General features: G+C 42.9%; 3 protein-coding genes across 3 annotated transcripts; all 3 read left to right on the top strand.

Annotated features, from left to right (window-relative positions):
* The first annotated feature begins 581 nt into the window (after window positions 1-581).
* LOC115548444 (THAP domain-containing protein 4-like) lies at window positions 582-4,147 on the top strand. Its single transcript, XM_030363093.1, has 5 exons — window positions 582-876; window positions 2,112-2,265; window positions 2,668-2,777; window positions 3,301-3,404; window positions 3,695-4,147. Exons 1-5 carry the CDS (start codon window positions 843-845, stop codon window positions 3,809-3,811), a joined length of 519 nt encoding a protein of 172 aa, XP_030218953.1. The 5' UTR covers window positions 582-842; the 3' UTR covers window positions 3,812-4,147.
* A 2,515-nt stretch (window positions 4,148-6,662) lies between these two features.
* Window positions 6,663-9,295, top strand: LOC115548449 (THAP domain-containing protein 4-like). The gene is made up of 5 exons (XM_030363098.1): window positions 6,663-6,767; window positions 7,222-7,375; window positions 7,789-7,898; window positions 8,422-8,525; window positions 8,816-9,295. The coding sequence occupies exons 1-5, from the start codon at window positions 6,734-6,736 to the stop codon at window positions 8,930-8,932; spliced, it is 519 nt and encodes a 172-aa protein (XP_030218958.1). The 5' UTR covers window positions 6,663-6,733; the 3' UTR covers window positions 8,933-9,295.
* Window positions 9,296-11,826: 2,531 nt separating this feature from the next.
* On the top strand, window positions 11,827-14,459 carry LOC115548448 (THAP domain-containing protein 4-like). The gene is made up of 5 exons (XM_030363097.1): window positions 11,827-11,931; window positions 12,386-12,539; window positions 12,953-13,062; window positions 13,586-13,689; window positions 13,980-14,459. The coding sequence occupies exons 1-5, from the start codon at window positions 11,898-11,900 to the stop codon at window positions 14,094-14,096; spliced, it is 519 nt and encodes a 172-aa protein (XP_030218957.1). The 5' UTR covers window positions 11,827-11,897; the 3' UTR covers window positions 14,097-14,459.
* Window positions 14,460-15,825: the final 1,366 nt, after the last annotated feature.

Here is a 15,825-nt window from a genome sequence, read left to right as displayed (position 1 = left end):
TGTATTAACAATACAATAATGACGAAGGTTGCAAGAAACGCGCTAAATTATTGGGTTGTAACCATTGCAAAAAAGCTTGCAATGGTTTATTGGATGAGTAGTTCCTCACTCGTTTGCAAAATATAATGTAGGCCTACACAGACTTGTGTACCTTTGGCCATTCTTCAGTTTTCCAAATCATCATTTGGCCCCTGATCAAACGTTTTATGGTCATGACTACCTTGATGAACGACTGGCTTGGTTCCAGGCTTAAAATTCCAGGCTTAAAAGTCAGGAACGAAGGAATGTATGTCGAAGACAACGCATTGCTATACACTATATGAAACACGATACATGTACACACACCCACAGAATATATGACACAACTTGTATTAACAATACAATAAAGACAAAGGTTATAAGATGAAAGAAATGCGCTCAATTATTGGGTTGTAACGCTTGTAACCATTGCAAAAAAGCTTGCAATGGTTTATGGGATGAGTAGTTCCTCACTCGTTTGCAAAATATAATGTAGGCCTACACAGACTTGTGTACCTTTGGCCATTCTTCAATTTTCCAAATGGTCATTTGGCCCCGGATCAAACTTTTTATGGTCATGACTACCTTCATGAACGACTGGCTTGATTCCAGGCTTAAAACTCTTTATGTAACGATTTTACGAGAAGTCAAGGGGGAAAACGTATGGGAAGTTTACTTCCGGAACTAGATTTGTTCAAAAAGGGGGCGGTCACTGTTGCGCTCTATAAAAGCACGGGTTGACTGACTCCAGACGAGTCGAAGTCGGAAGTATTTGATCTTCATTGATTTTCTGCGTCAGTGCTCCTACCTGCTCCACCTTATCGATGGCTTCATTGGTGTGCCCGTTCTACCAGCCCGGTAAGAAGCCCAGCTATAAGCTACATTTCATAAGCATGACCTTTAATGTGTATGCACAAGTAGGTCCGACGAACGCTGCAACACCCCAATTCTTTTGAAACGTTGTCGTATGAGATGTATAGCTACTATAATGCTAGGCTGCATAGTTATACAGCTAATGTGTTGGCCTTTTCGGCACCGTTCTTTAGAAACATTACCATGAGTGGTGTGGTGCATATATTTCAGAGGCGGACAGAGTACCCAGCTTCCTTACTTGAGTAAAAGTACAGATACCCCTTGCTAAATTTTACTCAAGTACAAGTAAAAGTACTACAGTCAGATGTCTACTTAAGTAAAAGTACTGAAGTACTTGTTTTTAAAAGTACTTGAGTATCAAGAGTACAAGAGTATGTTTTCTAAATATTGCATTACTACTGTCACAGTGCTTACATTTATGTATAGAAACGTCCTGCATGGAGTTATGAAAAATGTTAACACCTTGGAGAATGTAAAAGGAATTGAAAGTAAAATCAAGTAATTTTCATCTTTTTACCATGGCAATAGCACAATAGTATACAGTATACTCAAGAACATAAAAACAATTGCTCAGCTTACATAAATATGCAATATCAGAAAAGAAAATTCAGCTAACAATTCTATGTATGTGTGAGTTTCTCCGTTTTTTTTTATCAATCAAATCATCAATCGTCTCTCATCTAATTCTGACCATGGAGTTGGCTTTGGCGGAAAGCGAAGGTGATTGCTGATAGGCTGAAGGCTGTTCTAATCAGTTTGAGAGGGAAACAACAAATTGAGGGTTTCCGTGATTTTTCTTTTCTCTTATTTTTTATTTTTCAGAAGGAGTAACGGGTACTCACGGTCATGGATAGAAATGTAACGGAGTAAAGAGTACAATATTTGCCTCTCAAATGTACTTGAGTAAAGTCATGAGTACTCCCAAAAAATGATACTTGAGTAAAGTACAGATCCCTCAAAATTGTACTTAAGTACTGTACTCAAGTAGATGTACTCCGTTACTGTCCGGTTCTGCAAACCATGTAGGTCTACGTAAGGGTCTTATTTAAATCCATGCCCTCAACCATGTTGCGCTGCAACGTTTGTTTCCCTGGTGCTGCCTGCTTGTGTCCTCGGCCTGAAATGCTGACCTCTTGTGGACATTTAGCAAGCATACATTTGGTAAATCTATACCTCCCGAAGTGCGTGTTATATTTCTGTTGTATGTTTTCCAACATTAGCTAAACTGGACAAAGCCGTCTCTTCTCTGGATTGGCTCCTGGGTAACTGGGAATCAGTCGAGCCCGGAAAGGGGTCCTACCCCAGCCTGAAGGACTTCCGCTACACGGAGGATCTTCACTTCGCCCAAATGGGACAGCCCATCATCAACTTTATGTGCGTGTGTTTTGTGCTCATTCAAAAACAACGCAGTAGGCCCACTGCATTTTCATAGGGTTCATTTTAGGACTTGCACAGCTGTCATAAATAATAATAATTATGTCTGCTACTTTTATGTACCAAGTCAAGTGTTCTCTTCACACGTTAAGTCTACCCTTTATTGGCCCTGGTATATCAAAATAGCAGACCCATAATTAGTGCTATGAGCAACACTTGCGGTTGTCCTATGACAACCATTTTTCTATTGCTCTTTTTGGTTTATTCAATTGACTGATTTTTCGTTTCATCTCTGGGCTTGTAAAAGCACAGATGACTCCATTGTAGCATAAACCATGCGGAAGGGGAGTGGTGGGTAGCTATAGACGTCGGTCTAGGTTTCTGTGGCGCCTGTGTTCGCAGGTTCAATGCCTCCGATGCAGAGACGAAGAAGATACTTCACCGGGAGTGTGGCTTCATCCAAATGCAGACAGGCACCAACCGAGTGGCGTTCATCATCGCACAGAACTCTGGTACTTCACAACGTTCCTGATTCAGAATAATTGGCTCACATGAAATAGTGCACTCCGCGTGAACATCACATGGAGGGAGTTTGACACCCATCCAAATATGTGTCGACCCTCTTTTGGAAAGATGCATGCATCTGACTTTCTTTTGTCAGTAGTTTTGGGCTTAAAGGTGTGAGGGTGACAAGCCATTAACAGCTGTTTGAAAATCTGTGTTTTTAGTGGCATAACAAGTGGGCGTGTCCACCTAGCTGTATGATTGATGGATAAGCAACATTTGCTACTGTCCACTGGGTAGGCTGGCGGACTGATCTATCCAGCACAAATCTAGGTGGACACTCCCACTTGGGATCTCACTAAAACACAGGAAAAAGCAACTTTTCAAACGGCTCCTAATGGCCATTCACCCACACCAGATGGCAGTATATCACCCCTTTTAATCCAAAATCTCGGCTAGGCCTCCAAGACTTGGTGAACGGTTGCTGTTGTATCTATTGTGTACATGCTTTAGCTGAGACTCTGTGTGCAGGACTGGTGGAGGTTGAGGAGGGGGAGCTGGTGGGAAAGAAGCTGAGCCTACATACACAAGCTCTGGCCAGGCCATCGTTTGCCAAGGAGCCCCACGTCAAGGAGGTATGGCCGCAGTGTGGACTGTCTCTAACGAGCCATAAATTGACCCATGTGACTCTGGCTTGTGTCGGATGGCATTATATAGCTGCGTTTGAGCTTTCTGTATGACTCCGTCTTAAAAGAAACCTTGAACCATACCTATTCAGCTTGGCATTCTCAATCCATTCTATATATTTTTCTTCATGTTCATTGTATTAAGCCCCTTGTATTGCAATTTTTCTCAAAAGGCGATGCATAGAGTTTGATTTAATCTTACCAGTAGGGTTTCATTAATTATAAAAAAAAATCCTCAGGTCTCCAGAGTGTTCCAGCTCCAACCAGACGGGAAGCTGGAGCAGACGCTTTCCATGTCAACGGACAAGCAGCCAATGACGCAGCATCTGCACATCACCTACAGTCGCTTGGCTTGAAGCAGATTGGTTCTAAAAGGAACGCCGCCTTTTAGAACCAAAGTGGCCAATAATGGAAGATCATGCAACATTATTCCAACCTCAAAACGTTGCTTTGCACATTTGTTTATGGTCATGACCAGGGATTAAGGAGAACAGTTCATGCACCATTGGATGGTTTGTTGTTCATGTATAAACATGTTTCAAGACTTCAATTCATTTTGCATGTAAATTGCATTTCGCTGTTCCCTTGGCTGCCATACGGTTCAACACGTGAACAGAATGTATTTAAAGTAGTGTTTTGAATTTCTATGGTTTGGTGTTCTTTGCAATCAAATAAAATATTTGCTCAACACCTGTGGGGTTTATATGGTCCAATTTCAAGCGGTGAACTCTGGACACAAGTGCAGTCATTATTCGGGTGCTTTACGAAGTGATGAAACTTGCTGCATTGCGGATGTGGAGCTTGTTCAAAATTTGATCTTGACCTTTTCTCAAGGGAGGTTAATACAGCCCAGTGACAGTCCTTACACATGAAGCACAATAAGATGATTGTATATCTAATTCCATGAAGTACAAAATATGATCAGCGCACAGACCTCCCAAGGCCCGGCTTAATGGTGTTCCTGAATCCTCGGACGCCAGCCTTCCGAGTTGCACTTGACGTAATTTCCGGTCTCGACGCATTTATTGCGTTCCTGTTTGTCTTTGTCATGAAATTGGCTAGTCGTTGGGTATAATAGCCTCTATTGGGAACAGCCCGAAAACAACACGACTTGACATTTTATTGCACGCACAGCAAGACCATGCAATGTATAAATTGACCGGAATAAAGTAGCTATGTAATCAAGCGTGAGAGCATTTAAAATGACCAACGTGGTTCAAATACGAAAAGAAATCTCTTCATTGGCGCAGCCATTTTGTTGAGAACTTCATCACTGCTCTCGGTCTGCTCTCAGATTTCCGAAAGATGAAGACAAAAGAGGGCATGCCTCCGAGAAATGCCGCAAGAAAGCTGGGGGATCTGCGAATTTCGACTCGGAAGTCTGGCGTCCGAGGATTGAGGAACAAACCAAGTATAAGTGAGCCAATAGAGCTCGACAGTGTGATTGCGGAATTTTAAAAAAAATCAATTCAGTCTCCGTAACACGGGCAGTTATATTGTTAATCGATGGCATATGCTCCTGCAGAAGCCACAAGTTAAAGACGAAAAAACAGGTTTTTACGAAAAACATTTTATTCCTGATGTCTTTGAAACCACACTTCCCAAATACAGAGCCATCTTACTTTCTGATTCATGTGGAGGCAACATGCCCCGCTCTACGTGTGTCCACTATGTGTCCTACATGTCCATGAGATACATGGGCCTCATCACTGGAGGAGACTGTCATCATCAATGGCCCTGTGACAACGCTGAGCTCATCACATATTCTCAAGATGCCAAAAAACAAGCATGACTACACTGGCACCGGCAGTCAATGTCTACGCAAACACACACACAGACACAGACAGACACAGACACAGACACACACAGACACACACACACACACACACACACACACACACACACACACACACACACACACACACACACACACACACACACACACACACACACACACATACACAACATGCATTCCAGAAATACACTTAAACCCAAACAATCCTAAAGGGTTACGACTGATGATTGCTGGAGCTCGCTTTTACCAGGAAACGTTTACTGCACCAGCGAAAGTCAAGTGGTTGATGACTGCTGCCACTGAACTCGATAGCTTACCACAGCAACCAACCCTTTGACTAATGGAAATTTAGAATTGCTGTAAGAACTGTAGAGGAAATTAGCTGTGTGTTGAAAAATATGTTGAAATCGAATTTATGATCAAAATAAAAATATGCAGAGCACTAGCAGTGCTTTTTTTTTTTAGTAATTTTGATATTATAACAGCTGGGAATACATAATGTTGAATGAATACGGAACTGGAATACGAGACTGAATTCACATGTATTAATAACGAGTAACATTATTAAGCGGTGACTGCAGTCAGCGCTATACACTATATGAAACACGATACATGTACACACACCCACTGAATATATGACACAACTTGTATTAACAATACAATAATGACAAAGGTTGCAAGAAACGCGCTAAATTATTGGGTTGTAACCATTGCAAAAAAGCTTGCAATGGTTTATTGGATGAGTAGTTCCTCACTCGTTTGCAAAATATAATGTAGGCCTACACAGACTTGTGTACCTTTGGCCATTCTTCAGTTTTCCAAATCATCATTTGGCCCCGGATCAAACGTTTTATGGTCATGACTACCTTGATGAACGACTGGCTTGGTTCCAGGCTTAAAATTCCAGGCTTAAAAGTCAGGAACGAAGGAATGTATGTCGAAGACAACGCATTGCTATACACTATATGAAACACGATACATGTACACACACCCACAGAATATATGACACAACTTGTATTAACAATACAATAAAGACAAAGGTTATAAGATGAAAGAAATGCGCTCAATTATTGGGTTGTAACGCTTGTAACCATTGCAAAAAAGCTTGCAATGGTTTATGGGATGAGTAGTTCCTCACTCGTTTGCAAAATATAATGTAGGCCTACACAGACTTGTGTACCTTTGGCCATTCTTCAATTTTCCAAATGGTCATTTGGCCCCGGATCAAACGTTTTATGGTCATGACTACCTTCATGAACGACTGGCTTGATTCCAGGCTTAAAACTCTTTATGTAACGATTTTACGAGAAGTGGGAAAACGTATGGAAAGTTTACTTCCGGAACTAGATTTGTTCAAAAAGGGGGCGGTCACTGTTGCGCTCTATAAAAGCACGGGTTGACTGACTCCAGACGAGTCAAAGTCGGAAGTATTTGATCTTCATTGATTTTCTGCGTCAGTGCTCCTACCTGCTCCACCTTATCGATGGCTTCATTGGTGTGCCCGTTCTACCAGCCCGGTAAGAAGCCCAGCTATAAGCTACACTTCATAAGAATGACCTTTAATGTGTATGCACAAGTAGGGTTAGGGTTAGGGTTAGTGTGTTCGACGAACGCTGCAACACCCCAATTCTTTTGAAACGTTGTCGTATGAGGTGTATAGCTACTATAATGCTAGGCTGCATAGTTATACAGCTAATGTGTTGGCCTTTTCGGGACCGTTCTTTAGAAACATTACCACGAGTGGTGTGGTGCATATATTTCTTTACAAACCATGTAGGTCTACGTAAGGGTCTTATTTAAATCCATGCCCTCAACCATGTTGCGCTGCAACGTTTGTTTCCCTGGTGCTGCCTGCTTGTGTCCTCGGCCTGAAATGCTGACCTCTTGTGGACATTTAGCAAGCATACGTTTGGTAAATCTATACCTCCCGAAGTGCGTGTTATATTTCTGTTGTATGTTTTCCAACATTAGCTAAACTGGACAAAGCCGTCTCTTCTCTGGATTGGCTCCTGGGTAACTGGGAATCAGTCGAGCCCGGAAAGGGGTCCTACCCCAGCCTGAAGGACTTCCGCTACACGGAGGATCTTCACTTCGCCCAAATGGGACAGCCCATCATCAACTTTATGTGCGTGTGTTTTGTGCTCATTCAAAAGCAACGCAGTAGGCCCACTGCATTTTCATAGGGTTCATTTTAGGACTTGCACAGATGTCATAAATAATAATAATTATGTCTGCTACTTTTATGTACCAAGTCAAGTGCTCAATGGGTATTCTCTTCACACGTTAAGTCTACCCTTTATTGGCCCTGGTATATCAAAGTAGTAGACCCATAATTAGTGCTATGAGCAACACTTGCGGTTGTCCTATGACAACCATTTTTCTATTGCTCTTTTTGGTTTATTCAATTGACTGATTTTTTGTTTAATCTCTGGGCTTGTAAAAGCACAGATGACTCCATTGTAGCATAAACCATGCGGAAGGGGAGTGGTGGGTAGCTATAGACGTCGGTCTAGGTTTCTGTGGCGCCTGTGTTCGCAGGTTCAATGCCTCCGATGCAGAGACGAAGAAGATACTTCACAGGGAGTGTGGCTTCATCCGAATGCAGACGGGCACCAACCGAGTGGCGTTCATCATCGCACAGAACTCTGGTACTTCACAACGTTCCTGATTCAGAATAATTGGCTCACACGCAATAGTGCACTCCACGTCAACATCACATGGAGGGAGTCTGACACCCATCCAAATATGTGTCGACCCTCTTTTGGAAAGATGCATGCATCTGACTTTCTTTTGTCAGTAGTTTTGGGCTTAAAGGTGTGAGGGTGACAAGCCATTAACAGCTGTTTGAAAATCTGTGTTTTTAGTGGCATAACAAGTGGGCGTGTCCACCTAGCTGTATGATTGATGGATAAGCAGCATTTGCTACTGTCCACTGGGTAGGCTGGCGGACTGATCTATCCAGCACAAATCTAGGTGGACACTCCCACTTGGGATGTCACTAAAAAACAGGGAAAGGCAGCTTTTCAAACGGCTCGTAATGGCCATTCACCCACACCAGGTGGCAGTATATCACCCCTTTTAATCCAAAATCTCGGCTAGGCCTCCAAGACTTGGGGAACGGTTGCTGTTGTATCTATTGTGTACATGCTTTAGCTGAGACTCTGTGTGCAGGACTGGTGGAGGTTGAGGAGGGGGAGCTGGTGGGAAAGAAGCTGAGCCTACATACACAAGCTCTGGCCAGGCCATCGTTTGCCAAGGAGCCCCACGTCAAGGAGGTATGGCCGCAGTGTGGACTGTCTCTAACGAGCCATAAATTGACCCATGTGACTCTGGCTTGTGTCGGATGGCATTATATAGCTGCGTTTGAGCTTTCTGTATGACTCCGTCTTAAAAGAAACCTTGAACCATACCTATTCAGCTTGGCATTCTCAATCCATTCTATATATTTTTCTTCATGTTCATTGTATTAAGCCCCTTGTATTGCAATTTTTCTCAAAAGGCGATGCATAGAGTTTGATTTAATCTTACCAGTAGGGTTTCATTAATTATAAAAAAAAATCCCCAGGTCTCCAGAGTGTTCCAGCTCCAACCAGACGGGAAGCTGGAGCAGACGCTTTCCATGTCAACGGACAAGCAGCCAATGACGCAGCATCTGCACATCACCTACAGTCGCTTGGCTTGAAGCAGATTGGTTCTAAAAGGAACGCCGCCTTCTGTGTTGGTGCTAAACGAAAAAAAAAACCTGGTCTGTAATTTATGTGGCCGGTAATGGAAGATCATGCAACATTATTCCAACCTCAAAACGTTGCTTTGCACATTTGTTTATGGTCATGACCAGGGATTAAGGAGAACAGTTCATGCACCATTGGATGGTTTGTTCATGTATAAACATGTTTCAAGACTTCAATTCATTTTGCATGTAAATTGCATTTCGCTGTTCCCTTGGCTGCCATACGGTTCAACACGTGAACAGAATGTATTTAAAGTAGTGTTTTGAATTTCTATGGTTTGGTGTTCTTTGCAATCAAATAAAATATTTGCTCAACACCTGTGGGGTTTATATGGTCCAATTTCAAGCGGTGAACTCTGGACACAAGTGCAGTCATTATTCGGGTGCTTTACGAAGTGATGAAACTTGCTGCATTGCGGATGTGGAGCTTGTTCAAAATTTGATCTTGACCTTTTCTCAAGGGAGGTTAATACAGCCCAGTGACAGTCCTTACACATGAAGCACAATAAGATGATTGTATATCTAATTCCATGAAGTACAAAATATGATCAGCGCACAGACCTCCCAAGGCCCGGCTTAATGGTGTTCCTGAATCCTCGGACGCCAGCCTTCCGAGTTGCACTTGACGTAATTTCCGGTCTCGACGCATTTATTGCGTTCCTGTTTGTCTTTGTCATGAAATTGGCTAGTCGTTGGGTATAATAGCCTCTATTGGGAACAGCCCGAAAACAACACGACTTGACATTTTATTGCACGCACAGCAAGACCATGCAATGTATAAATTGACCGGAATAAAGTAGCTATGTAATCAAGCGTGAGAGCATTTAAAATGACCAACGTGGTTCAAATACGAAAAGAAATCTCTTCATTGGCGCAGCCATTTTGTTGAGAACTTCATCACTGCTCTCGGTCTGCTCTCAGATTTCCGAAAGATGAAGACAAAAGAGGGCATGCCTCCGAGAAATGCCGCAAGAAAGCTGGGGGATCTGCGAATTTCGACTCGGAAGTCTGGCGTCCGAGGATTGAGGAACAAACCAAGTATAAGTGAGCCAATAGAGCTCGACAGTGTGATTGCGGAATTTTAAAAAAAATCAATTCAGTCTCCGTAACACGGGCAGTTATATTGTTAATCGATGGCATATGCTCCTGCAGAAGCCACAAGTTAAAGACGAAAAAACAGGTTTTTACGAAAAACATTTTATTCCTGATGTCTTTGAAACCACACTTCCCAAATACAGAGCCATCTTACTTTCTGATTCATGTGGAGGCAACATGCCCCGCTCTACGTGTGTCCACTATGTGTCCTACATGTCCATGAGATACATGGGCCTCATCACTGGAGGAGACTGTCATCATCAATGGCCCTGTGACAACGCTGAGCTCATCACATATTCTCAAGATGCCAAAAAACAAGCATGACTACACTGGCACCGGCAGTCAATGTCTACGCAAACACACACACAGACACAGACAGACACAGACACAGACACACACAGACACACACACACACACACACACACACACACACACACACACACACACACACACACACACACACACACACACACACACACACACACACACACACACACACACATACACAACATGCATTCCAGAAATACACTTAAACCCAAACAATCCTAAAGGGTTACGACTGATGATTGCTGGAGCTCGCTTTTACCAGGAAACGTTTACTGCACCAGCGAAAGTCAAGTGGTTGATGACTGCTGCCACTGAACTCGATAGCTTACCACAGCAACCAACCCTTTGACTAATGGAAATTTAGAATTGCTGTAAGAACTGTAGAGGAAATTAGCTGTGTGTTGAAAAATATGTTGAAATCGAATTTATGATCAAAATAAAAATATGCAGAGCACTAGCAGTGCTTTTTTTTTTTAGTAATTTTGATATTATAACAGCTGGGAATACATAATGTTGAATGAATACGGAACTGGAATACGAGACTGAATTCACATGTATTAATAACGAGTAACATTATTAAGCGGTGACTGCAGTCAGCGCTATACACTATATGAAACACGATACATGTACACACACCCACTGAATATATGACACAACTTGTATTAACAATACAATAATGACAAAGGTTGCAAGAAACGCGCTAAATTATTGGGTTGTAACCATTGCAAAAAAGCTTGCAATGGTTTATTGGATGAGTAGTTCCTCACTCGTTTGCAAAATATAATGTAGGCCTACACAGACTTGTGTACCTTTGGCCATTCTTCAGTTTTCCAAATCATCATTTGGCCCCGGATCAAACGTTTTATGGTCATGACTACCTTGATGAACGACTGGCTTGGTTCCAGGCTTAAAATTCCAGGCTTAAAAGTCAGGAACGAAGGAATGTATGTCGAAGACAACGCATTGCTATACACTATATGAAACACGATACATGTACACACACCCACAGAATATATGACACAACTTGTATTAACAATACAATAAAGACAAAGGTTATAAGATGAAAGAAATGCGCTCAATTATTGGGTTGTAACGCTTGTAACCATTGCAAAAAAGCTTGCAATGGTTTATGGGATGAGTAGTTCCTCACTCGTTTGCAAAATATAATGTAGGCCTACACAGACTTGTGTACCTTTGGCCATTCTTCAATTTTCCAAATGGTCATTTGGCCCCGGATCAAACGTTTTATGGTCATGACTACCTTCATGAACGACTGGCTTGATTCCAGGCTTAAAACTCTTTATGTAACGATTTTACGAGAAGTGGGAAAACGTATGGAAAGTTTACTTCCGGAACTAGATTTGTTCAAAAAGGGGGCGGTCACTGTTGCGCTCTATAAAAGCACGGGTTGACTGACTCCAGACGAGTCAAAGTCGGAAGTATTTGATCTTCATTGATTTTCTGCGTCAGTGCTCCTACCTGCTCCACCTTATCGATGGCTTCATTGGTGTGCCCGTTCTACCAGCCCGGTAAGAAGCCCAGCTATAAGCTACACTTCATAAGAATGACCTTTAATGTGTATGCACAAGTAGGGTTAGGGTTAGGGTTAGTGTGTTCGACGAACGCTGCAACACCCCAATTCTTTTGAAACGTTGTCGTATGAGGTGTATAGCTACTATAATGCTAGGCTGCATAGTTATACAGCTAATGTGTTGGCCTTTTCGGGACCGTTCTTTAGAAACATTACCACGAGTGGTGTGGTGCATATATTTCTTTACAAACCATGTAGGTCTACGTAAGGGTCTTATTTAAATCCATGCCCTCAACCATGTTGCGCTGCAACGTTTGTTTCCCTGGTGCTGCCTGCTTGTGTCCTCGGCCTGAAATGCTGACCTCTTGTGGACATTTAGCAAGCATACGTTTGGTAAATCTATACCTCCCGAAGTGCGTGTTATATTTCTGTTGTATGTTTTCCAACATTAGCTAAACTGGACAAAGCCGTCTCTTCTCTGGATTGGCTCCTGGGTAACTGGGAATCAGTCGAGCCCGGAAAGGGGTCCTACCCCAGCCTGAAGGACTTCCGCTACACGGAGGATCTTCACTTCGCCCAAATGGGACAGCCCATCATCAACTTTATGTGCGTGTGTTTTGTGCTCATTCAAAAGCAACGCAGTAGGCCCACTGCATTTTCATAGGGTTCATTTTAGGACTTGCACAGATGTCATAAATAATAATAATTATGTCTGCTACTTTTATGTACCAAGTCAAGTGCTCAATGGGTATTCTCTTCACACGTTAAGTCTACCCTTTATTGGCCCTGGTATATCAAAGTAGTAGACCCATAATTAGTGCTATGAGCAACACTTGCGGTTGTCCTATGACAACCATTTTTCTATTGCTCTTTTTGGTTTATTCAATTGACTGATTTTTTGTTTAATCTCTGGGCTTGTAAAAGCACAGATGACTCCATTGTAGCATAAACCATGCGGAAGGGGAGTGGTGGGTAGCTATAGACGTCGGTCTAGGTTTCTGTGGCGCCTGTGTTCGCAGGTTCAATGCCTCCGATGCAGAGACGAAGAAGATACTTCACAGGGAGTGTGGCTTCATCCGAATGCAGACGGGCACCAACCGAGTGGCGTTCATCATCGCACAGAACTCTGGTACTTCACAACGTTCCTGATTCAGAATAATTGGCTCACACGCAATAGTGCACTCCACGTCAACATCACATGGAGGGAGTCTGACACCCATCCAAATATGTGTCGACCCTCTTTTGGAAAGATGCATGCATCTGACTTTCTTTTGTCAGTAGTTTTGGGCTTAAAGGTGTGAGGGTGACAAGCCATTAACAGCTGTTTGAAAATCTGTGTTTTTAGTGGCATAACAAGTGGGCGTGTCCACCTAGCTGTATGATTGATGGATAAGCAGCATTTGCTACTGTCCACTGGGTAGGCTGGCGGACTGATCTATCCAGCACAAATCTAGGTGGACACTCCCACTTGGGATGTCACTAAAAAACAGGGAAAGGCAGCTTTTCAAACGGCTCGTAATGGCCATTCACCCACACCAGGTGGCAGTATATCACCCCTTTTAATCCAAAATCTCGGCTAGGCCTCCAAGACTTGGGGAACGGTTGCTGTTGTATCTATTGTGTACATGCTTTAGCTGAGACTCTGTGTGCAGGACTGGTGGAGGTTGAGGAGGGGGAGCTGGTGGGAAAGAAGCTGAGCCTACATACACAAGCTCTGGCCAGGCCATCGTTTGCCAAGGAGCCCCACGTCAAGGAGGTATGGCCGCAGTGTGGACTGTCTCTAACGAGCCATAAATTGACCCATGTGACTCTGGCTTGTGTCGGATGGCATTATATAGCTGCGTTTGAGCTTTCTGTATGACTCCGTCTTAAAAGAAACCTTGAACCATACCTATTCAGCTTGGCATTCTCAATCCATTCTATATATTTTTCTTCATGTTCATTGTATTAAGCCCCTTGTATTGCAATTTTTCTCAAAAGGCGATGCATAGAGTTTGATTTAATCTTACCAGTAGGGTTTCATTAATTATAAAAAAAAATCCCCAGGTCTCCAGAGTGTTCCAGCTCCAACCAGACGGGAAGCTGGAGCAGACGCTTTCCATGTCAACGGACAAGCAGCCAATGACGCAGCATCTGCACATCACCTACAGTCGCTTGGCTTGAAGCAGATTGGTTCTAAAAGGAACGCCGCCTTCTGTGTTGGTGCTAAACGAAAAAAAAAACCTGGTCTGTAATTTATGTGGCCGGTAATGGAAGATCATGCAACATTATTCCAACCTCAAAACGTTGCTTTGCACATTTGTTTATGGTCATGACCAGGGATTAAGGAGAACAGTTCATGCACCATTGGATGGTTTGTTCATGTATAAACATGTTTCAAGACTTCAATTCATTTTGCATGTAAATTGCATTTCGCTGTTCCCTTGGCTGCCATACGGTTCAACACGTGAACAGAATGTATTTAAAGTAGTGTTTTGAATTTCTATGGTTTGGTGTTCTTTGCAATCAAATAAAATATTTGCTCAACACCTGTGGGGTTTATATGGTCCAATTTCAAGCGGTGAACTCTGGACACAAGTGCAGTCATTATTCGGGTGCTTTACGAAGTGATGAAACTTGCTGCATTGCGGATGTGGAGCTTGTTCAAAATTTGATCTTGACCTTTTCTCAAGGGAGGTTAATACAGCCCAGTGACAGTCCTTACACATGAAGCACAATAAGATGATTGTATATCTAATTCCATGAAGTACAAAATATGATCAGCGCACAGACCTCCCAAGGCCCGGCTTAATGGTGTTCCTGAATCCTCGGACGCCAGCCTTCCGAGTTGCACTTGACGTAATTTCCGGTCTCGACGCATTTATTGCGTTCCTGTTTGTCTTTGTCATGAAATTGGCTAGTCGTTGGGTATAATAGCCTCTATTGGGAACAGCCCGAAAACAACACGACTTGACATTTTATTGCACGCACAGCAAGACCATGCAATGTATAAATTGACCGGAATAAAGTAGCTATGTAATCAAGCGTGAGAGCATTTAAAATGACCAACGTGGTTCAAATACGAAAAGAAATCTCTTCATTGGCGCAGCCATTTTGTTGAGAACTTCATCACTGCTCTCGGTCTGCTCTCAGATTTCCGAAAGATGAAGACAAAAGAGGGCATGCCTCCGAGAAATGCCGCAAGAAAGCTGGGGGATCTGCGAATTTCGACTCGGAAGTCTGGCGTCCGAGGATTGAGGAACAAACCAAGTATAAGTGAGCCAATAGAGCTCGACAGTGTGATTGCGGAATTTTAAAAAAAATCAATTCAGTCTCCGTAACACGGGCAGTTATATTGTTAATCGATGGCATATGCTCCTGCAGAAGCCACAAGTTAAAGACGAAAAAACAGGTTTTTACGAAAAACATTTTATTCCTGATGTCTTTGAAACCACACTTCCCAAATACAGAGCCATCTTACTTTCTGATTCATGTGGAGGCAACATGCCCCGCTCTACGTGTGTCCACTATGTGTCCTACATGTCCATGAGATACATGGGCCTCATCACTGGAGGAGACTGTCATCATCAATGGCCCTTTGACAACGCTGAGCTCATCACATATTCTCAAGATGCCAAAAAACAAGCATGACTACACTGGCACCGGCAGTCAATGTCTACGCAAACACACACACAGACACAGACACAGACACACACACACACACACACACACACACACACACACACACACACACACACACACACACACACACACACACACACACACACACACACACATACACAACATGCATTCCAGAAATACACTTAAACCCAAACAATCCTAAAGGGTTACGACTGATGATTGCTGGAGCTCGCTTTTACCAGGAAACGTTTACTGCACCAGCGAAAGTCAA

Source organism: Gadus morhua, chromosome 8 (genome assembly GCF_902167405.1).
Source record: "Gadus morhua chromosome 8, gadMor3.0, whole genome shotgun sequence".
In the NCBI taxonomy this organism is placed as follows: domain Eukaryota; kingdom Metazoa; phylum Chordata; class Actinopteri; order Gadiformes; family Gadidae; genus Gadus; species Gadus morhua.
Note: the sequence above shows the minus strand (reverse complement) of the source record. Positions and strands in the feature narration are given on the sequence as shown.